The following is a 25,309-nucleotide window of genomic DNA, read 5'->3' as shown; positions in this document are numbered from 1 at the left end:
CATGACAAACTGGTCTCTTGATCTCCATAGCGGGTTGGATGTAGGACATTAAAGTGAATAGGAGGAATATTTTCCCTGAAGTTTGAGTAAATGGGTTGCTATTTAAATCTCTTGTCCATTATTCTGCATATTTGCAGCTGGCCCCTACTTGAATTAACCCTTTGTATCCATACAGTAAACCTCCCCCCCCAACAATCAAATGCTTAGAATATATAATATTCATACGTGTAACCGGGTCCTTTCCTTGGCCCCGCCCCTGCTGGGCTCTTTGCTGTTCCAATAAAGCACTGCAAGCCTTTTCTTGATGCAGCACCCGTGGCTTTTATTCACACAAAGTTCCCACCACCGGTGATACTATTTACAGTCTTACAGGTCTTACTGTCTCCTCTTTTACAGGGAGTCTCCCCCAGCCTGGAGACTGCCCTTTCCCTGGCCATTCCCCTCTTGCTCTGGCTGCCAGCCAGTCTTTATGGCTCTTCAACCGGCAGGCCCACAGGTGCAGCCAGTTCCAGAGGCCAGGCACCAGACTTCTTCCCAGCCCCAATCTATTTCCCCTGATTGGGGCTGGCTGAGCAGGGGCTAATTAGGTGCCCTTGCAGCAGCACCCTTCTGCATACCTCCCCCCTTAAGCTGGTGCCAGGCCTGGTCTCCCTCTACCTCGCTTCCCTCAGCCCGAGACAATACTATGCGGTGGGGCCCCCTGCCCAGCTGAGGGACCCCCAGGAACAACCCGCTGGGGCTTTGGCACACCCCACCCACAAAAGGTGCATTCAGTAGGGGGTGGGGCACCCCACAGGTCCACCCTCACCCAGAGGTCCTCACACCATTCACACGGCTGGGCCGGCCGCTCCCGAGGCTCCTCCTCCTGCTTCACTGGGGGTGTTGACTCAGAGCCCGCTGCTCCGAGTTGGCCCCCCGGTTCCAGTCCAGGCCCTCCGCCCCTGTGCTGCGGGGCCTCCCCCTGCTGAGCGTCTTCTACCTCCCCGAGGGCTCCCTTCCCCAGGTGGTCCTGCCCCGGGAGCTCCCTGGGCTTCTCAGTCATTCCCCCCTGTTTGCTATTTTGGCTCAGTTGTCTAGGCTGTTCTAATTTTCCCCCTGGAGGTTGTGGGGCCTTCCCTTGCTCTGGATCCGCCTTCCCCAGGGCCTTGCCCTCCCTTTCCAGGGTTCTCTTTCTCCTCTTTCCCAGTCGCTTCCCCCCATCCGCCTTTCCCCTCAGGGGAAAGCGTCAGTCCTGGCCTAGGACCACGGGGTAAGCTAACCCTTCAATTACCCCCACCCACTTCCAGGTAAACCGCCTGTCCACTTCGAGAGGTACCTGGGCCATGGGACAACATTTCCTATCCCTGTGGATGCATTCGTCCCCCAGGGATAAGCCAGTGCGGCTTCACCAAGCGCCGCTGTACAAAGGAGCGGGCGGAGGCCGTGTCCACCAGACTCCTCTGGGGTCTTTTCCCTACCCGCACTGGGATGGTGGCCAACCCACGCCTCCTTTCCCATGCCCCACTCCTAGTCCATCCACAAAAGTCCGCCGCCCCACACTCCATCACCGGGCAGTCCCGACTTTTGTGTCCCAGCTGACCACACCGCCAACACACGAGCTGCCCCGGGTGGCTAGGGGACCCCTTGGGCTCCTCCCGTCGCTTATCCAGCAGCTTCACCCCGCCGTGCTCACATGGTTTCCTGCTCCCCTCTGGGTCCCGGGGACTCGATGCTCCCTCACTGGGAAGTCAGCCGCCGCATACTCCTCGGTCCTTTGCACGGCCGCTTCCAGAGTGGCCGGCTGATGTCGCTGCACCCAAACCCGCACACTGTCAGGGAGGCCCTGTAGAAACTGTTCAAGGACCACCTGGTCCATTATCTGGCCCACCGTTTGGGCATCGGGCCTCAACCACCGGGTTGCCCAGTACGTTAACTTTTGCGCAAAGGCCCAGGGTCGCATGCACCCTGTCCACCGGGCTGCCCGAAGCTTCTGGCGATATTTCTCAGCCGACAGCCCGAGGCGGTCCAAAATTGCCACCTTCACCGCATCGTAATCCCTGGCTTGGGTCTCCGTCAGGGCCATATATGCGGCCTGCGCCTCCCCGGTGAGATAAGGGCCCAGACGCAGGGCCCAGGTGGTCCGGTCCCAACCAGCGCCCAGGGTCACCCACTCAAAGGTACCCAAAAAGGCATCGGGGTCATCGGCGGGGGCCATTTTACAAAGGCTGAGGCCTGGCATCCGGGTACCCTCCCCCACAGCAGGACTCACCAATCTCTGCAGGAGCTGTTGCTGTACAGTCGACTGCTCTTTGATGAAGTCCTGGAGGGCTTTCTGCTGCTCTGTCTGCCAAACGAGGAGAGCCTGCCGCTCCACCTGGTGGGACTCCTGGAAGGACTGTAGCGTCTTTTGCATTTCAGTCTGTTGTTCAGCGAGCCATTGCAGGGTGTTCTCCATGCCCAGGCTGCCACACTGCATCTATGGCAAGGATCCCGGACAAGCCCCCATGTGTAACCGAGTCCTTTCCTCGGCCGCCCCCGCTGGGCTCTTTGCTGTTCCAATAAAGCACTGCGAGCCTTTTCTTGATTCAGCACCCGTGGCTTTTATTCACACAAAGTTCCCACCACCGGTGATACTATTTACAGAGTCTTACAGGTCTTACTGTCTCCTCTTTTACAGGGAGTCTCCCCCAGCCTGGAGACTGCCCTTTCCCTGGCCATTCCCCTCTTGCTCTGGCTGCCAGCCAGCCTTTATGGCTCTTGAACCGGCAGGCCCACAGGTGCAGCCAGTTCCAGAGGCCAGGCACCAGACTTCTCCCCAGCCCCAATCTATTTCCCCTGATTGGGGCTGGCTGAGCAGGGGCTAATTAGGTGCCCTTGCAGCAGCACCCTGCTACAATACGTTATTTAGGATGACCAGATGTCCCATTTTTATAGGGAGAGTCCTAATATTCAGGGCTTTGTCTTATATAGGTGCCTATTATCCTCCACCCCATCCTGATTTTCATACTTGCTGTCTGGTCACCCTAACTTTATTACAGAATAGCTCCAAATCCATCATAAATATTTTCTAGTGCTCTGGCCAGTTCATTTTTTAAATGTCTCAAGCAATGTTGTTTTAAAGCTTGTGATCTTTCCTTCTTCCTCCCCTTCTTCCGTCACGTTTTGTGGCTTCCTCACCTCTCTTCACCTCATCCAGAGAGGTTTCTGAGTTCCAATCCTCTATACTCCCATGATGCCCTTCTTCCACATCAAAGGGAAGCTACAGTCCTAGTTTTTTTTTAAATTCCTGTAGGTAATTTCATACACTGCAAAGTGAATTCTGCTGAGTAATTGAATTCACATAAAAGGACAGGGCTGTACCTCACAGGCTGGGAATCACTGATTTGGGGGCAGAAAATAATAATAATAATTAACAATAACAAAACTGATACTATAGTAATTAACTATTTTACCACAGGAACACTGCAAACACTGCAAGAAGCTATAGAAAACACTAAGATAGGCACATGTCTTCTTCTGATTTTTAACTTTGTATTTACTGACATTGATCCCTATTACCACAGCCCTTCTTTTACAGCAGATTGTATCAGTCGTTTTTTGTTGAGTCCCCTCTCCCCCTCCCCAATAGTAAGAGGAGGAATGTTCCTGGCACAGTTATCTTATAAGCAGCAAGGCATGCAGATTAATCTGTCACTTTAGTTCTTCATACTTATTCATATTTCATTTAATGTTACATACACTTTACTTTTTGATTACTTAATTCTTAATATTGAATGACTCACATCCATCTGACTCTTTCTGAAGTCACAATATCTCTGCATGGACTAAGCTATCATTGTAATTTTTGTGTAGCTTTTTTAAAAAAAGTATGCGTCCTTTTATTTAGATAGAAAATCTAGCAGTATTCTTCCAATTATTTTTCACTGTTGATTTGCTGTCAGCTGTTGCGCATTACTCGTATGTTCTAAAGATAAACAGGTGCTAGAAGTATTTCTGAAAAATCTCTGCAAGAAGTTCTTTAATCATGGGTGTTTACAAAGTGATTTGTCCTTTAAATTATTATCCCATTTTACGGTACTATGATTTAAGTGATTAGTAGAGTTAACATGTGAGTAGGATGCAGTTTTATCACTGGCACTGATAGAATTACTTAAAATAGATGAATGCTACCTTATCTTAGTACAGTGACATTGAGCTTTCCCAATTAAAAGCCACAAAATATTGGTAGGGTCATCAGTTTGATACATAAAGTGTTGAGTGGTGAGAGGAATGGGTTAGTTAGATTTGAGTATTGTTGATCATTTTTAAACTTCAGGAGTCCTGTTACAGTTTAAATATTGTTTCATAATTATGTGATGGCAAATAACCATGTTTGAATGCCTTTTTTTCCTGTTGAATGTTGAATTGTTTGAGGTATTCCTTTCATCAGCTGGGATCAGTTTAGATTTTATTTTGCCAAATCTGTATAAAATATGTGCTAGTCCGTGTTATAATATGAATCCAGTACAGGTCTAACATCATAGTGATTGATTTAGCTTTTTATTTTCCACTTGTCTTAGACCTCATCAACCTCTTATAAATGACTTGATTATGATTCTAAACAAATTCTGCTCATCTTGCCAGTTGTCAAATCCAGATAATCTCAGGATGGAAATCTGCCATGTTACAAATTAATACTCTTGTTTTGCAGCAGCATTTTTACAGTTGCATAAATGTGTGCAGGAACTTCAGTCTGCTTAGATTTATATTTGCTAACACGTTACAAAGGTGACATAGTTTATTCACGTAGTTAACTGCATAATTACAATATGCATGTAGTTCTTAGTTATGTGAAAGTTGAGTAAAGGGTTATAATATGCTGATAGATTGATGTAGATGATGGAGTGGGTTAAAATGCAAACCTTAACCTTTGAAGATTTAGCTTCAAATCCTGATTACTCTAGGTCACAGGTGAAAATGAATTTGGTCACCCCCAAGTCCTTTGAGGACATTTTTCCACATAACAAATCCACTGTGTAATTTTTCATGATGTACAGTTCTGGTTTTAGAGAAACCCATACTGTGGCAACATGAGTTTGCAGATCTGGGCTCAAGTGTGCTGGCAACACCAGACCTCATTCTTCATTGTCTTGCTCTTTGTGTAGTTACTTGTGCCTGTGCAAAGTGAGTGCTAAGTTATATGTAGAATACTATCATTCTGATTGTACTCCCTTTGCAAAGGTGTAAATGACTACACAAGTGGCAAGGCAGTGGAGAACCAGGTCCAGTATGTGGATGAAGCTTGTCAAGCACCTTACTTGCACTGTGTGCACCTCTTAAAAAAAATGTTAGTAGATGTTCTTTTAGGTAACCACCACACTCTTCCAAAATGTAAACACAAACATACACTCTCACCTAATATTTGCCTCAGGAATGTCTGTAATAATAATAATAAAATTATATCATTTAGAAACAATTTGTTATGCCTTAGCCTCAAGGAGGATATCCAGAGCTGCCAGGTATCATGCAGTTCTACATGTCTATTGGAGCAATAGATGGACACAGTATTAAGGTAGTTAAGAAGAAGTTATGGGTCAAACAATGAGTAGTTCTCCCATCAGCATTTTTGGTCAGTATTGTGTTCCACTGATGACAAAAGTTCAATTTAAATAAGGCTGTTGGGAATTAATGCTATTCACTCAGCAAGCATTTAATTGTTTTGAAACAAGGAAACCAAATGACTCACAGATGTATAGGGTCATATGTTCTGTATTCGTGGCAGAAAGTGTGGAGGGAGTTATACAAATAGTAGAAATCTATGCAAGAAAGCAATAGCAGAAATCACAGCACACCATATACTGCAATGCCCGGGGTAAGCTGTGTGTTGAATCCATCAATAAGTGTGGTTAGTCAAATGTGCCTACATACCCAAAAGAAGCAGATGAACATAGTTTGTTGAGGAAGAATCAACATGGTTTTAGTAAAAGGAAATCATGTCTTACCAATCTACTAGAATTCTTCGAGGGGATCAACAAGCACATGGACCAAGGGGATCCAGTGGATATAGTGTACTTAGATTTTCAGAAAACCTTTGACAAGGTCCCTCACTCACCAAAGGCTCTTATGCAAAGTAAGCTGCCATGGGATAACAGAGAAGGTTCTCTCGTGGATTGGTAACTGGTTAAAAGATAGGAAACAAAGAGTAGGTATAAATGATCAGTTTTCAGAATGGAGAGAGATAAATAGTAGTGTCCCCCAGGGGTCTGTTTTGGGACCAGTCCTATTCAACATATTCATAAATGATCTGGAAAAAGGGGTAAACAGTGAGTTGGCAAAATTTGCAGATGATACAGAATTACTAAAGATAGCTAAGACCCAGGCAGACTGCAAAGAGCTACAAAAGCATCTCTCAAAACTCGGTGACTGGGCAACAAAATGGCAGATAAAATTTAATGTTGATAAATGCAAAGTAATGCACATTGGAAAGCATAATCCCAACTATATATATAAAATGTTGGGGTCTAAATTAGCTGTTACCACTCAAGAAAGAGATCTTGAAGTCATTGTGGATAGTTCTCTGAAAAAATCTACTCAATGTGCAGCGGCAGTCAAAAAAGCAAACAGAATGCTGGGAATAATTAAGAAAGGGATAGATAATAGGACAGAAAATATCATGTTGCCTCTATATAAATCCATGGTACGCCCACATCTTGAATACTGTGTGCAGGTGTGGTCACCCCATCTCAAAAAAAGATATATTGGAATTGGAAAAGGTTCAGAAAAGGGCAACAAGAATGATTAGGGGTATGAAATGGCTTCCATATGAGGAGAGATTAATAAGACTGGGACTTTTCAGCTTGGAAAAGAGACAGCTAAGGGGAGATATGATTGAGGTCTATAAAATCATCACTGGTGTAGAGAAAGTAGATAAGGAAGTGTTGTTTACTACTTATAACACAAGAACTAGGGGTAACCAAATGAAATTAATAGGCAGGAGGTTTAAAACAAAGAAAAGGAAGTATTTCTTCACACAACGCACAGTCAACCTGTGGAACTCCGTGCCTGATGATGTTGTGAAGGCCAAGACAATAACAGGGTTCAAAAAAGAACTAGATAATTTCGTGGCAGATAGATCCATCAATGGTTATTAGCCAGGATGGGCAGGAATGGTGTCCCTAGCCAAGCTGGGAATGAGCGACAGGGGATGGATCACTTGATGATTACCTGTTCTGTTCATTCCATCTGGGGCACCTGGAACTGACCACTGTCAGAAGACAGGATACTGGGCTAGATGGACCTTTGGTCTGACCCAGTAGGGCCATTCTTATGGAAAGGCTCTATACCAGCATACAAATGCAGCCCTGTTTATTCATGTAAAATGACAGGTTGTGATGCTCAGAATCTTGTTATGGCATAATCCTTAATACTACCAGTACAGATCTGACCTAATCATATTTTGGTCTACGGTGTGAGCTGGCAGGAGAATGCGACCTAGTGGCTTTTTCACACAGCATTCATTTGTGCACATTTCACCTACTGCTTTCTTTTTGTTTTATTTTTGGCCCAGTTACATAATTTACTATACTCTGGGTTTCCTCTCCTCTTTCCAGTAACTACCTCACCAGTTTTGGTTATGGTTCTGAACCTGTGCTCACTGTCATGTACTGCCTTTTATGATGCTGTATTTGCCATGGTATCATGCTACACAGGAGCATTCACTGTACAATTGCACTTCCACCCAGGAAATGGATACCTGTCTCTTGAGGTTTTTGACAACCAGGATGCAGCTGAGGCTTTTGGGAATGGGGTTTGAGGCTGCACCTCCTTTTCCCCACAACATCATAGGGAAGGTTGGAGGTTACCTGAATTATTTGTAGGAACTCCTATTTTTTCATACCAGCAACTCTTCACAGCAGCCAGCTTCCCAATTGCCTCCAGTTCAATGTCCTAATTATTGAAGTTAAACTCTTTTCCCTCCCAGCTCTCTGTCTTTCATTTTTATTTGCAATGAATGCCTACTAAGCCGCAGCAGCTAGCATTTCTGCTATTTCTGTAACTTTTGTTTAACTCATAGACAACGTAGAACACTTTGTGCCAGCTGATGCAATATTTCAAGGTCTGAGTTGCTTGTGCTAGCTCCTCAAAACTCTGATGCTCCCCACTGCAAAAATGATGCCTCATGAACCAACATGTTGGGGTTCCAGTGCACTCCAGTAACCTCAATATCAGTTGCCAGGAAGCTCTGACGCACTGTGACATCTGATGGAGAGGATTCTAGGACACTGTTGAGTCTCCAAAGTGTAGATATATATGAAGCTGTGAGGGGAAAACAGACACACATCAGTTGGAGTACTAGAGAAGTAGGTAATGAAGTTGGAAGGTGGAGGCAAAAATAGCAGCCTTGTTTATAATGGAAGAAGGAGTTAAAGGGAGGCATATGAAGGGTACCTGCCTATTAACTGTCACACATCAGTTTCTTGAGATATGATCGTGACTCTGGCCATGTGTAGCCAATTAATAATTGATCAATACCTTTTGAACAATTGACTAGCTGGCTACAGCATGGAATGCTAAATTCATATCACATGGCCATGGTGTGAATATTTAGGTAATTGGGTTAGGGCTGACAATCGAGGATTGATTAGATACATTGCATCCACTCTGTATTTTTATAGACGTATGTTGAGAACACTTTTTTCAAGTTGTAGAATATGTTTGTTCTAAACTGGGTTTTTCCTCTTTGGTTCAATAGTATCAGGATACAAATATGCAAGGAGTGGTATATGAACTGAACAGCTACATAGAACAACGGTTGGATACAGGCGGAGACAACCAGCTTCTCTTATATGAACTGAGCAGCATCATTAAAATAGGTAAGGAAAACGATTTGATGCCCTCTATTTGAAGCCTTGTCCTGGTACTCTGTGCATTACTTATGCTATTAAATAAATATAGTTATTACAGAATAGCCGCACATGCTTGGTACACCATCCTGCAACTGCATCCACACCACGTAGCCCTTGCACTGGTATGGAGCCCCACTGATGTCAGTGGAACTCCAACTTGGGGCAAGGGTCCACCCAGCTATGAATCCAGTTGCAGGATCAGGGCCAACTGCAAGGCAAACCACCTGATAGATTAAGGTTAGGGTTAGATTATTCTAGTTTTGGTGTTGCCTGCCTGATTGATTTGGAAAGTCATAGAATTAACTATCAGCAATATTATTGCAAATCTTGACTGCTCCTTTAACAAAAGTGAGGTGATTTGGGTGTGTGTTTTCCTTGAAGAGAAAATAAAACTCTATAGAGTTACAGCACTTTTTGATGTGATATAGGTGCCTCTTTGTGAAAAAGAATATTGTCCAAGAATAAAAGTGAATCATGTTTCCTGTAAAAATGTAAAGCTTTCATCCAACCTGCCCTCGCCCCAAATTTTAACCAACGTGAGTACAGACAGATTTGCATTGAAAGCAACTGTTCAGGCTTGTTTACCTCACATACTTTGCAAATAGTTGTTTTACAACCTTTCCCACATATCCCTACTACTCTGACTCTTTGTAACATGAAGCTGGTTCTTCTATTTTATATGTATTGTGTTTCAAATGGACTGTATTTGTTTATTGTCACTTTAATGCAGCGGTTTTCAAACTGTGGGTGGGGACCCCAAAGTGGGTGGGGACCCTGTTTTTATGGGGTCTGGAGCCAAGTGGGGCTTTGCCCCCCCACCCCAGGCAGTGGGGCTCAGGCCTTGGCCCCCTCTCCAGGGCTCATGTAGTAATTTTGGTTGTCAGAAGGGGGTTGTGGTGCAATGAAGTTTGAGAACCCCTGAGGGTTCTGATTCAACTTCAACCCAGCTGGTCAGTACTGGTTTATGTTAGAGAGCAAATGAGAGGCTGGAGGAGAGACAGAGGCAGCACATCCTTCCATACTCCTAGTAGACTAGAGAGTACATTTTCTTTCCTTAACTTACAATGCACTTCTTTTCTGTAATGTCCAATAGACACATAATATTTTCTCTAGAAATGACTTTGGAACTCAAATACAAATGAGCTTCTCACTGACTGGCAATGATGTCATTCATATCCATGTAAATAATTAAGCAATCAGACAGTGGGGTTTTGGTTCTGTCAGACACACATAGAAGGCCAACTGACTTTAACCGCCCCCAAAATATAATCATTTCCCTGAAATGCACTGCCTGATGTGTTTTATTTGCTCATAAAAATGAGGAAATCATTCAGACCTGTGTATTCACAGGAGATAGCATTACTGATGGACAGAGGGGTCTACTTGTGCCCAAAGTGTTAAGCCTATTTTGTAATACTGAATGTAAAAGCACAGGCTTGATGTGTTCTTCTATTTCCAAGAGTTTTTTTCATTTTAGCAATAAGATACCTCTGATGGTTTATTTCTAAGGGATTGTTGCACTTTTTCATGTTTAAACACTTAGCCTTTGGCCTTATGCCTCACAACACCACCTGAGTCTTGCAGTAATTGCCAGCAGATATTTATTCCCTGGAGTGACTTAATGTATTTAATACAGAACAGCTATGGAAAACATAGGCCTCCACATGTCATAGAAACTAGAAACAATCCCGTCATACACACTTAGTGGCAGCATTTGAGGCTTATTCATTGTTTTGCCATGCTTATGTATCTTAAGGCAAGGACAGAGATATTTACGCTCTATACATGGGAAACAACTTTTCTTCTGTTGATGGAAAATGTGCTATCTATGTTCTATATGATTACATTGTGGATGTGTATTTTTATTTAATTCATATGCTGTAATATGTATTAATGCATTGTAATATTCAGTAGACATGAAGTAAAGACTAGGTAAGTTTATCAGGTTGCAGCTTCCAATTATGTCTCAAATATATTAAAATTTTTTGGGGGGGCAAACAGATAGTATTATCATATGCCACTAACTTTGCAGGGTTTCTGTGCAGTTTCAGGGGATACAGCAATGGTGTTTCACGTTCAGAAGTTTAGCTGATTGTCCTAAGTGGAATGAGTCTGTGGTTTCACCTTGGAGAACATGCAAAAGTTATATTCTCCCTCTGAGTACAATTACTTCTTTTATTATTGCTTTGGCAGCTACAAAAGCTGATGGATTTGCACTATATTTCCTGGGAGATTGCAATAATGTAAGTATTCTGGATTTAGATGCTGCTTTTCTGTACAGTTAACTAAAAGTGCATTTTCCACTTCCCCAAATATACTGTAATCTTATTTTGTACATCATTCAGCAGGAAATGCTAGTTAAGTGCTGAATATTAATTTTACATTATTTTTGTTTCTGTAGATGCAATGTTGCTGAATTTAGTGACGAGCAAAATAATTTTTTGCACTGAGCTTCCAAGGGCCTTGCTTTATAATCATATTCTTTCTCTAAAGTCTAGCAACTTCATTAATAAAAGGCAGAGGTTGAAAACAAACAAAATACAGTACTTTTTCGCACAATACACAGTCAACTTGTGGAACTCGTTGCTTGGGGGTGTTCTGAAGGCCAAAAATGTAACTGGTTCCAAAAAAAGAATTAGATAAGTTGATGGAGGATAGGCCCATCAATGACTATTAGCCAAGATGGTCAGGGATGCCACTCCATGCTCTAGTAGTCCCTAAACCTCTGACTGCCAGAAGCTGGGAGTGGATGACAGGACATGGGTCACTCAATAATTGCCCTGTTCTGTTCATTCCCTCTGAAGCATCTGGCATTGGCCACTGTCAGAAGACAGGATATTGGGTCAGGTGGATGTTGATCTGACCCAGTATGGCTGCTCTTATGTTATTATGAAGCTGCAAGACTGCGTTCTTATACAGTTTACCCCACAACATGGCCAAGCACAAGTCCAGGCATTTATCCAGAGATGTTCTCTTTAAAGAGAGAAAATGTAACTTTGATTTCCTCTAAATGTGACTTATTCTTTTTATCCTGTTAAGTTTCTGGTTTCTAAACTTCATCAGTTTCTCTGTTGTTGTCAACGGTAGCCTGAAAATGAAGTAACCTAAATTTCAAACTCAGGCATTGATTAACCTGAAGAAATAGATCACATACATTTAAAATGAGTTAGCCAAATTAATTTGTGGTATAAATTAATTGGCTACAATAATTATAACAGGAATGAGTTTAGTCCAATGTTGTTAGTTGCATAATCACAATTTTGCTGTGGTGTTTAGAATGCATTAAGTTAAGCAAAAATGTTTATCTTGGCAATTCTATCCAGATACCATCATATAAGATTTAGTTACTTGACAAAATTGCATGCAGGAAAATGTAGTTACACTTTAAAGGCACACCATTGAGTTAAAAATCACACTTTTGTCTGAAAAAATGTTTGCCTACTGTTGGTACAGGAAACACCACCAACTCTTATAAACGAAACTGATTAGAGAGGCAAAACATTTTTCTCCCTTGTTTTAGTCTAATCTTTCACATTAGTCAGCTCTCATGGTTTATTCCTGCATAGTCCATTATTCAGTTTCCCCTGCTGCTGTTTGTGTGGGTCTTTCATGCAGCAAAAGAGAAGAGAAAATGACTTACAAAACAGCAGGAAAGCATGATTGTTAAGATGCACAAACTGACAGGGGGCCAGTATACTACCTGAAAGTACTTTTAACTCATTTTTTAAAAACAGACCAGTGTCCCATTCAAAAGTATGAATTAAATGTCGTACAATAGCCCTTTCAAAGTAAGAAATGAATCTAACTTTTGGGTTCTAGTTCACTCCTTTAATAAATATTTCGTCTAATAAAGATAACCCATTTTGTGATTCGGAAATCAGTCCTGTTCTGAGAGAGTTTTGTAACATAGGTATTTCTTGCAAAAGACTTACCACTTTTCTTCCGTGGGCATATGCTTCACCACACATTGCCCACCTACTGTCAATACCATCTTCAGTTTTTTCTGCCCAATTCTGGCATTTAATCATTGTTCCAGTTTGGGGGTAATGAAAACCTCCACTGAGCTCGCAGGAAGTTTAGCCTTCACTTATGAGGGTGCAGCATGTGGATGGATGGCTAGCTCTGCTTCTGGCTGTACTCTGTGAGAACTGAACAATGCCCCTACCTCCTCCACTTGCTCTTTGCAGAAACTAGTAGCAGCATTAACCTTACAGCTCAAGATTTCAGATTATGCCCATCTCCTGCATGGGGGGCACAAGATGAGGAGGGGTACCTTACAACTTCATGACCTCTTGAGCAGCTGACAAGGAGACTGTATGCAAACTGATCTTTGCTGTCTTTATAGCTTTTTAGACAAACAAGATAATGTGTTCCATTATAATTAATTCTACCACTGAAAAAAAATACCAGCTGCATAAAAATACACATTGATTACATTTGTCACTGAAATGTGATTACAATTGCCCCACAATGGCATGGTGTTCATCTGCTCATATAGGGCCTGATCCAAAGCCCATCAAAATCCGTGTGAGATTTTCTGTTCACTTATCATAGAATCATAGACCTGGAAGGGACCTCAAGAGGTCATCTAGTTCACTCAAGGCAGGACTAAGTATTACCTAGACCATCCCTGACCAGTGTTTCTCTAAGCTGCTCTTAAAAATCTCCAATGATGGAGATTCTATCACCTCCCTAGGCAATTTATTCCAGTACTTAACCACCCTGACAGGAAGTTTTTTCTAATGTCCAACCTAAACCTCCCTTGCTGCAATTTAAGCACATAGGTTAGGTCCATATTGTACTCCTGTCACTTAATAGTAATGCAGTAGATGTCTTTTGTAAAAAAAAAATGGTAACTAACAGTTAATTGGGGATCCTTGTTCCTGTGTACTGGACTTTTAACATTTTTGTCCTACCCTAAGTTTTGTGGTTTTAAGGGGGTTACATTTTCAAAGGCACAAATGGCAGTGAGGTATCTAACTACCATTGACTATCAGTGTGAGGTAGGTATCTCTCATTGCCAGTTGTGTGTTTGAAAGTATCCCCCTTGGTGGTTTAGTTACAGTTATTTCTGTTGCACAGATAAAACTTCCCATGTTTTGCACTTCTATTCTGTATAGCATATATAAATGCAAAATGATACAAGTTTCTAAATTTAGATGAATGATGCAGTTAAATATTTACACCCACATTTTCAAAAGTGGCCTCTAATTTTTGGTGGCTGTGTTTCAGGTATCCAGCTTGAGATATGGATAGCTATACTCTATCAAGTTTGGCAACCAACAATAGTGGACAATTTTGAAATGTTGGCCTTAGGCTTTTTTAGCTAGCTTTGGAAATATTTGTAAAGCTTCTTGAATCCATCCAGTCAGTAATCTCAACAGTCAGGATGACTACCTTAATATTAAGCCAATCTTTGTTTGAGCCTCATAGCATCATGCTTTTTGAAGGAATAATTGAGAAGTTTTGGTGTCTGAGACTACTGACATCATTGTGTGTGGGTCTGTATATATGTATGTATCTGGAGAGAGGAGGTGTGCTGTTGTATAAGAACCTAGGAATCCTGGCACCCAGTGTTCTTTGGTACCCAGGGTAATCAAGAACCTAGGAATCCTGGTACCTAGTGTAATCATAGAACTGGAAGGGACCTAGAGAGGTCATCTAGTCTAGTCCACTGCATTCATGGCAGGACTATATTATCTAGACCAGGCCTGCACAACTCGTAAAGCGGCGAGGGCCATATTCCTCCAAAGAAAACAGCTGAGGGCCGAAACCTCCTGGCCCCGTGGAAACACGCCCTGCCCCCAGCACCTCCCGGCCCCGCGGAAACACCCCACCCCAGCACCGCCCAGCCCTGCAGAAACAAACCCTCCTTCCCCAGCGCCACCCCACCAAAACAGCTGTGGGCCAAAAAGGAAGGTTGGGGGTGGGGAGGTGATACTTGATTTTAAATCAACCAGGGGCTCCCAGCTGAAGAGGTGGCTGGGAGCCCTCAGGGGCAAATTAAAGGGCCCGGGGCTCCAGCGGCTGGGGGAACCTGGCAGGTCCGGCTCTAGGTTTTTTTGCTGCCCCAACCAAAAAAAAATTTGGCTGCCCCCTGTCCCAGCCCTGGGCTCCCCCCTGCTGCCCCAGTCCTGGGCTCTCCCCCCACCCACACCCCCTGCTGCCCCAGCGCTGGGCTCCCCCCTTTCCTTCCCACCAGTGCCCTCCCCCCACCCTGCTGCTGCCCCAGCCCTGGGCTCCCCCCCACCAGTGCCCCCCACACACACCTCCTGCCGCCTCAGCCCTGGGTCACTGGTAACTCACTCCCAGGGTGGGTCATTCAGCAGGAATTTTGGATGTGCACAAAACACAGACAGGATTGGTTCCCATTTGGTTACAGAGCTGCAGTAAAGTGGAACAATTTTCAGCTTGTGTGATTGGAGGATATCTGGATGCATATTATAAGACTGTCCTCCATAAATGAGGGAAAGTTGAGGTGCCTTTATTATTCTTTTGTTCCACTCTTTCTTTCTATGGGTAATTTGCCAATGCAATATCACTGTCTTCCTTTTAAACAAACAAAAAGGCAATGGCTGTTGAAAATAGCAATTCCAGTGCTAATAAGCATTTCTTGCTCAATTTTATCCTACTTTTTCTACAGCAAGTTACAGTGGATCAGTATATTTGATTTGGGAGAAATGAAGTAACAGCTGCCCAAACTGAGCTTGAGCACTCCTGAATTTTGAGGTGTTCAAATCTGGAAGGCAGGGGCTGGGTGGGGGGGCTCCGCGGGGAAGCATGGCAGCAACGTGTCTGGAGCTGCATGGAGCCAGACACGCTGGTCTGAGTGGCACAATAAGGGGGCTGGGGGTTGGAGAAGGGGTAGGGGGTTTTGGGGGGCAGTCAAGGGACAGGGAGCAGTTGGATAGGCATGGGAGTCTCAGGGGTTCATCAGGAGACAGGTATGGGGTGAGGTCCTGAGGGGAAGTTGGGGGGATCTCAGGAGGGGGCAGTTGGGGACAAGGAGAAGGGAGGCTTAGATAGGGGCTGGGGTCCCTAGGGGCAGGGGTCTCAGGAGGGGACAATCGGGGGACAAGGAGCAGCGGCATTTAGATAGGGGGTGGGGTCCTGGGAGAGGGGTATCAGGGGACAAGGACCAGCAGTGTTAGATAGGGGGTGGGGGTCCTGGAGGGCAGTTAGGGCAGGGGTCCGTGGAGGGGGCAATCAGCGGCCGCGGGCCGGGATTCAAAGGGCTCTGGGCTACCCTCTGCTGCGGGCAGCGTAGAGCCCTTTGATTGCCTGCCACCGCTGTGGGCAGCACAGAGCCCTTTGATTCCCCGCTGCGGCTGGGATTTACAGGGCTCTGGGCTCCCCGCCGCTGCGGGCAACCCAGAGCCCTTTGATTGCCCGCCGCCGCTGCGGGCAGCGCAGAGCCCTTTGATTCCCTGCCGCGGCTGGGATTTAAAGGGCTCTGGGCTGCCCGCAGAGTGCCGTGTGCGGGGGATTCAGAATCCCCCCGCGGGCCGCACAGTGAGGCTCCGCGGGCCGCATGTTGTGCAGGCCTGATCTAGACCATTCCTGACAGATGATTGTCCAACCTGCTCTTAAAAATCTCCAATGATGGAGATTCCACAACCTCCCTAAGCAATTTATTCCAGAACTTAACCACTCTGACAGGCAGTTTTTCCCAATGTCCATCCTAAACCTCTCTGGCTGCAATTTAAGCCCATTGCTTCTTGTCCTATCCTCGGAGGATAATTTTTCTCCCCCCCCCCCCCCCCCGTAACAACCTTTTACACACTTGAAAACTGTTATCATGTCCCCTCTCAGTTTTCTCTTTTCCAGATTAAGCAAACCCAATTTTTTCAATCATCCCTCATAGGTCATGTTTTCTAGACCTTTAATCATTTTTGTCACTCTTCTCTGTTTCTCTCCAATTTGTCCACATCCTTCCTGAAATGTGGCGCCCAGAACTGGACACAGTACCCCAGTTGAGGCCTAATCAAAGCAGAGAAGAGCGGAAGAATTACTTCTCATGTCTTGCTTACAACACTCCTGCTAATACATTCCAGAAGTATGTTCGCTTTTTTTGCAACAGCGTTACACCATTGATTCATATTTAGCTTGTGGTCCACTATGACCCCCAGATCCCTTTCCGCAGTACTCCTTCCTAGGCAATCATTTCCCATTTTGTGCAATTGATTGTTCCTTCCTAAGTGGAGTACTTTGCATTTGTCCTTATTGAATTTCATCCTATTTACTTCAGACCATTTCTCCAGTTTGTCCAGATCATTTTGAATTTTAATCCTATCTTCCAAAGCACTTGCCACCCGTCCCAGCTTGGTATCATCCGCAAACTTTATAAGTGTTCTCTGTATACCAGGGGTGAGCAAACTTTTTGGCCCGTAGGCCACATCTGGGTGGGGAAATCGCATGCAGGGTCATGAGTGTAGAGCTGGGGCAGGGGGTTGGGGTGCGGGAGGGAGTGCATGGTGTGGGAGGGGTGCGGTGTGCAGGAAGGGGCTCAGGGCAAGGGGTTGGGGCACAGGAGGCGTCCGGGGTGTACAAGGGGGTTCAGAGCAGGGGGCTGGGGTGCAGGAGGGGGTCAGAGTGTGGAGAGTGGCTCAGGTTAGGGGCTTGGGGTGCACAAGGGGTGCGGGCTGTGGCAGGAAGCTCAGGGCAGGGGGTTGGGGGCTCAGGGCACGGGGTTGGGGTGCAGGAGTGGTGCGGCAGGGGGTTAGGGTGCGGGGTACAGGAGGGGTGCGGGATGCAGGCTCCGGCCTGGTACCGCTTACCTTGAGCAGCTCCAGGGTGGCAGCGGCACGCAGCAGAGCTAAGACAGGCTCCCTGCCTGACCTGGCCCTGCATCACTCCCGGAAGCGGCTGGCACCATGTTCCTGCAGCCCCTTGGGGAGTGGGGGGAGGCAGAGGGCTCTGCGTGCTGCCCTCACTTGTAGGTACCTGCGGGTACCTCCCCCGAAGCTCCCATTGGCCGCGGTTCTTCTGGGGGTGGCAATCCCGTGGGACGGATCCAAAGCCCTGACAGGCCGGATCCAGCCCACAGGCCATAGTTTGCCCACCCCTGCTATATGCCATTATCTAAATCATTGATGTAGATATTGAACAGAACTGATCCCTGCGGGACCCCACTCATTATGCCCTTCTAGCATGACTGTGAACCACTAACTACTCTCTGGGAACGGTTTTCCAACCAGTTTTGCACCCACCTTATAGTAGCTCCATGTAGGTTGCATTTAGGGTGACCAGACAGTAAGTGTGAAAAATCGGGACAGGGGGTGGGGGGTAATAGGAGCCTATATAAGAAAAAGACCCAAAAATCGGGACTGTCCCTATAAAATCGGGACATCTGGTCACCCTAGTTGCATTTCCCTAGTTAGTTTATGAGAAGGTAATGCAAGACAGTATCAAATCCACCGGTAACGTGTGCTGTGACCCCATCTAAGGACTTACAAAGTCAGGATCAAGAGAAAAGTGAAGGCAATTGCTTTCTTAAGCTGGGGATTCCATTATGAATCCTTATTTGTACAATTTATAGTTGCTATAAAAGCTTACTGTGGGAATCTTGCCATGCAAAGTTGATAGCCATAGAGCAACTTTTTGGTATGAGATTTCCAATAAATACCTTTTGGCCAATTTTAATGCATGAATTTATACACAGCAGAGAAGAAAGTTTCCTTGTTTCAGATACTTTAGAATCTAGGTTTACAAAGTGAGACCCAACAAGTGATTACTTCATATCATGGAAGATGTTTGTGCTTTTTATTTTTAATGTTGAAGGAACAGGAAAACAGCCTCATCATTGCAATTTTAAAACTGGCTTTAGTAAATTAGTCATAAATGCTTCCCACTCTCTTGGTTTTTTAGTATGGATAGCCCTTTCTGTACTTGAAAATTGCATTTGAATATGGTGAAATGAATATGCCTTTTTAAAAAAATGACTGCATATTTGATTAATACAACAAAAAAGTTCTGAATTAGTCCGTCTGCTGTATTCTGCTTTGTGCATAATACAGGTGTCACACTGGCTTCCAAAGAGGCATCTCACTAATGGAGAAAAGTCCTATATAATTTAACAGAACAAGATATCTTTCTGTAGGTGTTTTAACCCTCTTACAGAATTGAATAGGAAATTATATTCCTACTCTTGAATTTTATAAGATTGTTAAAATATATGTTAAATAGTTGTCACTCCTAATAAAATTCCATAGGTTTTCAGAGTAATTTCTGTATAACCTTATTGGTTTTATCTCTATTAAATTCTACAGGACTTTTCCATAAAGGTATGTTGGAGTTGTGTGGTGATGCTATGTACCTGCAGCAGTTTCCTGCTGAGAAAAGAGGCAAGTAGATTGCCCCCAAGATCTCTGGAGTAGGATCTCTGAAGTGTCAGCCGCTACATCTGTTTAAAGTGTTCACTGTGCTTTTTCACACAAACCAGCAGCCTCTAGCAGATGTTAAAGGGAACATGGGCATTCGGTTGTCTAGAACTTCTGGCAGTGCTAACACTCCCTTCATGATGTGTTCAGGAAGTTCAAGCACCAGGATTCTGCTGCTTCCTACACTGTTCCCTGAAAGAGTGTAAAGGGCTTCTTGTGTCCTGTTTACCCCCCTGCTGCACACACATTCCCTGTGCCCCTGTCCTAACTAGCCTGTGAAATGGTCTACTTACAAGTTTGTCTGATAGGCTGGTACAATTACAAATAAGACACTTTGGTCTTAAGGACACTAACATGCGTTTGAAAATACCAACTAATTGTGTTTACCTTGGATACTGGAACAGCCTTGTAAGCAAATGGCAATGGTTCTCAACTCTCAGGGAAAGACTTTTACCCTATTTGTTCCCTCCGTTTTATTACCCAAAACAGGGAATTACATACAGTTCATAACTGCAAAAGTTTTGGTCTTAATTGAGCATAGTATTTAATCATGTGTTTAACTTGAATGACTTAATTAAGTCCTATTGACTGCAGTGGAATTTACTCATGTTCCTAAGTACTATATTAAATAGGGATGGACTTAAGCACATGCTTCCAGTTTGGGGCCTGTGTGTGAATGTTCCCAAAACTTTTTGTTTTGTGTCATAACTACAATATTTATGTATTAATATATGAGCAGTTCCTGCAAATTCTTTCTTACTCTTGTAGTTTTTATTCCTGTGAGTAATTCCGCACTGGTTAATTATAATACTATACTCATGTGAATAAGGATGTGCAGGTTTGGGCCCATTTAGTTTTTGAAATATAATAGCAAGACCCTTACATTAGTTTCTATCTTATATTGTGAGCATTATCTATTTCCTGATGCTGTAAATTGCTATGCCAAACCAATCATCCTCCCTTCAGATGGTGATTCACAACAGCTTTATTGTAAAGAGAATTGTTAGAGGCCACAAGTGTGTGCACATACTCTGCGCTTCAGGGTGAATGTAATAGAGTTATTATTCTAGAATTCCTACAGTATGTAGAAATTATTGTTCTAGCTAGATATGCAGCGCCATCTAGTGACTTTATGTAGAAGGAAGATTGTAGATATTAAGAACTCTGGAGTAATGACTAGTGATTGTAGTTGTCTCAGTTTTTGGATGGCCAAATGGAGACAGCTTAAAGGCCACTGATTTTTGTGAAAGTATAGAGCACCCATTCTCTGAAAATCAATCACTTTAAGGTATCTCAAGTTGGTAGCTCCCAAAATCACTAAAATTATTTCTGCCATTATACATCCTTTGTATATGTACAGAGAAAAATCTTTGTTTCTTCCATATTTGACAGTGTCCATTGCACTGCCCAATAGCAAAGTCTCCAGAAATTAAATACATTTAGAAATGGTAGCCTCCATCTTAAAAACAAACTAACTCAGAAAATATACCAACTAGTTTGGAATTTTAGCACATGACTTTTAATTATGAGATAAGTTAGCATTCCCATCATTCAGCTTCCGCATTCTTAAGTGATTAGTTTATCATAGGCCCCCAAAATTATCAGCTATGTTACAAATTGTTTTACAGTGTACACATATGTTGTCTTCGCTTCAGTTTTCTAACATTATATCTGTTTTCCCAGCATACTAAATACTGTATTATAGAAAAATGCAGAGCTCTTCAGATAAATCATGAGTTATCAATGTTTCTGTAAAAATGCAAGAAGTTATTGTTTGTTCTTTTCCCCCCTGGCTGACTTCTCCTAGCAGTGGGATTGCTGGCAATTGTGTTCAAACACAGAATACAGTTGGCTTTAACTGTGGGAGATTTTTAGAGCTATAGCATCTGGCTGGTTCTTCAACTTGGGCATTTTACAATTCCAACCTTTTCTGCTGGGGATACTTTTCTATTAATTTGGTTTATTGTATTGGTCATCATTTCTATTGGGCTTAGTTTTGTTCATTTAAGAATATGATTTTAAGGCACAGTCCTTGATATATATTTGCTAAGAATTTTTATTGTACAAGAGTTTGAATATGCTCTTATATGTTGGGCTGCCATGTCCTTTAACAAAAAACAAACAAAACAAACCACTCTGCCTCTATTACCAAATGGAAGAGAATATGAGATGCAGATATGCTTAAGCTCACTTAATATCAATTTGCTTAATATAGAATTCTCTTGAATGGAAATGTCTTTTCTAGGCATCAAAGTATACAACAATAATTTAGCACTGATGTGTCCATTTAATATTAATTGGATGTTAAATAATTTTCCATTCAGCATTTTTTGGACCCATTCTTTCTTCCATTGAAATGAGCTACAAAACTCTCTGTGAATGAAATAGAGGCAAGATCACATCCCTTGTAATAAAAAAAAACAAAAAAAAAAACCCCAAACCAAAATTTTTTATTTGAATGCTTTATAACGTGTGTACTTACTTTAACCCTAAACTCATTCTAACTGCAAAATCTGGCTTCTGTCTTTGTGAAATAAAAATCCGAAGTGTTCTAAAAATCTGTTTGTTATTGTTATTGCTTAACAGAGCAGGAGTATTTTTTTTTAAAAAGAAAAAGAGCAACTGAATGGCTCACTAGTTGTTAATGACTCAGGTCTCCTGTTCAATGCAGCCCAAGGAAACTTTTTATCATCTGATGACTGCTTATGTAAAATGTATTTGGCGATTTACCAGGTTCCCAATTGCTACAGCACAGCAACCACAATAAGAGCTGGCATGAATTGGCTCCTTTATTATCAGTCTCATCTGAAAGGCCAGTGACTGACTGAGCCCGTGGACTGAAGTTCCCCCTTAGCCTTAGAAGTGGATCTTCCAGGAGATGGTTGAGGAACACTGGTAGCACAGTGTGGGGAAACTTAGACTACTGCTACTCATGCTGTATGATTTCTGTTGATAGACAGAGGGCTTCGATCTCAGGGGTTCTCAATCTAGCACTTCAATCAAACACTAAAATCACACTTAAAATATCCAACAAATCAGTTTTGCTACAGTAACAGGTACCTGAGAATATTCTCCAGTTGATGAAATTCTTCCAAAATTCATTATAACATGCATCACTCCTCATTATGGTAAACCATAAAACTTGTTAATATATTAGTGTCATGGTGATGATATTATTATAGTAGAGGTTGTGTATATGTAGCGTACATAAGAAGTTGAGTGGCAGTTGTGTGGGGTTTGGTTTTTTTTCCACTACCAGTGAAAGTTGTTAGGGTTTCTTTTTAGCAACTCTTATTTTGTGAGACTCAGAATATGACCAGTGCAGATTTGAGGCCAAAATTTAGCATACTGTTTTAACAAATTATTATAGTGCTAAACTTGGTTTAAATTGGTTTGGTCGATGTTATTTTATAGGCAGCAAAACAAAATAAAAAACCATCACCGCACAGCAAAACATGCAACCAACCAAACAATAACAGCAGCAAAGGTAGTGGGTTGTGTAGCTGTAGATACTTTTGTACAGTCCTGTAACTAAAAATGTATTTCTTTATCAACTAAAATTTTACAGGCCTTCAATCCTTAATATGAATCCTGGTACATTGAAATGCTTCAGAATTCATAAATAATGACTGAGCTATTTGAGTTTGAAAAGTGATCACTATTTATGCATAGTTATACAATTCAACCAAGATTCATGAGATTTTTTTGTTTTTGTTCATGGATGATAAACACTAATGTAAGTCTAAAAAACTGACACTAGAGGGAACTTTATAGAAAAATACTTCACCTCTTTGTTTGCAAATCTCTTAACTTTTTAGTTCTGACAGAGAAGGGAGTAAGGGAGTTTCCAGTACACTCTGGGGGCCTCTGCAGTAGGGTCAACAGTGAGAGTCTTGGGTCGTTCTAACTAGCCACAGTTCATTGAGGGAGAAGTCTGTCACCAAACAGACCTTGCTGAAAGAAGGGGGGATAAAGGTCTGTCAATCTTTGCCACTGTCCTACCTAAGTGAAGAGATTTTGTTGCTGCCTCTGGAAGAGGGAATAACAGATCAAGATAGGGAAGAGCAGAGGGCTGTTGAGTGGGATGGAAGGAGCTCTTACTCTCTAGGACACAGGATTGGAATTTCAAGCAAGCTTCCAGAGTTTCAAAATCAAACTGATTCTCCCATCCTTTTGATGTTTACCCATTAATAGAGATGTCTCAGTTTATTGGCCTTGAGGACACAGTGGAAGGCCCGTGAATGGGATGGAGCATCCTTTATTACGAGATTTTTGTTAGTTTTGCTTTGCTTTGTTGGGTTTTTTTGAGGAGGAAAGGGGGTTGGAGGTTGCCTCTGAGAAGAGAGAGATTTGTGTGTGTAGGGTTTTTATATTTGGTGTTGGACATGCCCCTGGAGTTATGTGGAAGAGCACATTTAATACATCTAATTAATTACTTAATAAAATAGTGATACCATTGCTTTGCTGAATTGAGTTTCACATATGTTCAGCTGTCATCTTGGGGAACCAGATACATTTGGGCGGGGGGCGGGGAGGGGGTCAGGAGATTGGTTTGAAACAAACTGTTAGCTTTAAAGTCTGCAAGAGGTCATCTTGGCTTGTCAGTGTCCCATTAATGCAATTTTCATTCATACTCCCACATGTCATATTACATCATTCTTACTCCCATCTTTGTGTGTTTCATGGACCATCTGCATTTTTGGAAACTGTACAATGTCAAGTATACTCTCAGTGCTAAACAAATAATACTATTAACACATGCCAATAATCATAGTCTTATGTTTTTCTAAATCTTCAGCCCTTCTTTCCCTTAGAAGGGTACAAATTAACAAACAAAACATTTAGAAAGAAAGAAATGTGCATGTAGGTTTATTAGCTTATTTTATTTTTTAAAAAACAAATAAATTGGGGTAGTGGGGTGGGGAGTGAACTGCTTTTTCTGTGTGCTCTGGTTTCCTGAGTTTTATTAAGATTCATTTCTATTCGGATCCCAAGACACCTACTTTCTGTCTGTTGCATAAAATATTCTTCTTGCTTTTATTCAAATAAGCTTAATAACATCAAACTTGGATTAAGTTTTAAGTCTCATGAAAGGCAGGTAGCCATGTAAATGTAAAATTCCTAATTGAATATAATAATGTATATGCATGCCATCAGATTATAAGAATGTAATTGAAAACAGAATAAAAATGCTTTTCTATTCTGGCAGTGTTTTGCAGGCTTATATGGGTTTATCCAATATATTGAAAGGGAGATTTCTGCTGGATTCTTAAATTTGCTCTCTCACTACATATAAGAAACTATGCTTGTATAGCAAAAAATCTGACTTGAACAGTTCCCTTGTCCCTTCAAGAGGCCAAACTTAAAAAGAAGTTGTGAATTTATATGGGTTCAGAGCATAATGTCTCAGATTAGACTTAAGTGAATGAGCGCCAGACCTCAGTATTGCACCTACCTCTACTAGGTGCAGCAGAAGAAAATGGTTGTCTTGTGTATGGTCACTAGCACTTTCCTGTCCAAAGAAGTGTTGTTTCTTCAGATCACGTAAGTAGTATGGAATACAACATGGTGGAATCTATCAGAGCTAAAGGACGATTTATTTATTGATTTATTTATTCTTTTTTTTTCTTTTTTTTTATTTCTAAGATAATTTGGTTTCCATCACTGTGAGAATATCAGACTGATATCACAAGTTACTGAAGGTCTGTATCTACAAAAGAGATACAGCTTCTCCTCACTACCTCCATCAATGTGCCTCAGTCCTGATCTAGAGGGAGCACAGCATCCAGGCCCATTCTGTACTAAGGGCATGTCTATTCAGAGATCTAGTGAACCGGGATCAGGGCTGGCTCTAGATTTTTTGCTGCGCCAAGCAAAAAAAAACCAAACAAACAAACCTCCAAGAGCACAACTGTCAAAGCAAAAAAAAAAAAAACCCTCCCAGAATGCCGCCCCGAGTACATGCTTGGTTTGCTGGTGCCTAGAGCTGCCATGTACTATGTGGCAATGAGTACCCTGCTACCATGAATTAAAAGTTCCATAGTGTGATTTGACATACCACTATTT

The 25,309-nt window shown here is 42.8% G+C and overlaps 1 protein-coding gene across 14 annotated transcripts in view; it reads left to right on the top strand.

Moving 5' to 3' along the window:
• PDE10A (phosphodiesterase 10A) overlaps positions 1-25,309 on the top strand; it is a 605,978-nt gene that overhangs the window by 492,730 nt on the left and 87,939 nt on the right. For 12 of the 14 annotated variants that reach the window (XM_045008718.1, XM_045008721.1, XM_045008723.1 and 9 more), the window contains 3 exons: positions 8,711-8,831; positions 11,058-11,107; positions 19,133-19,147. In XM_045008718.1, coding sequence (XP_044864653.1) covers positions 8,726-8,831; positions 11,058-11,107; positions 19,133-19,147 — 171 coding nt within the window. In that variant the 5' untranslated portion in view covers positions 8,711-8,725. The remainder of the gene's footprint in view (positions 1-8,710; positions 8,832-11,057; positions 11,108-19,132; positions 19,148-25,309) is intronic. The other 2 variants (XM_045008712.1, XM_045008715.1) reach the window with 1 other exon arrangement.

The sequence above is a fragment of the Mauremys mutica genome, chromosome 3 (assembly GCF_020497125.1).
Source record: "Mauremys mutica isolate MM-2020 ecotype Southern chromosome 3, ASM2049712v1, whole genome shotgun sequence".
NCBI lineage: Eukaryota > Metazoa > Chordata > Testudines > Geoemydidae > Mauremys > Mauremys mutica.
The sequence above is the reverse complement of the archived record's forward strand: the minus strand, read 5'-3'. Positions and strand labels throughout refer to the sequence as shown.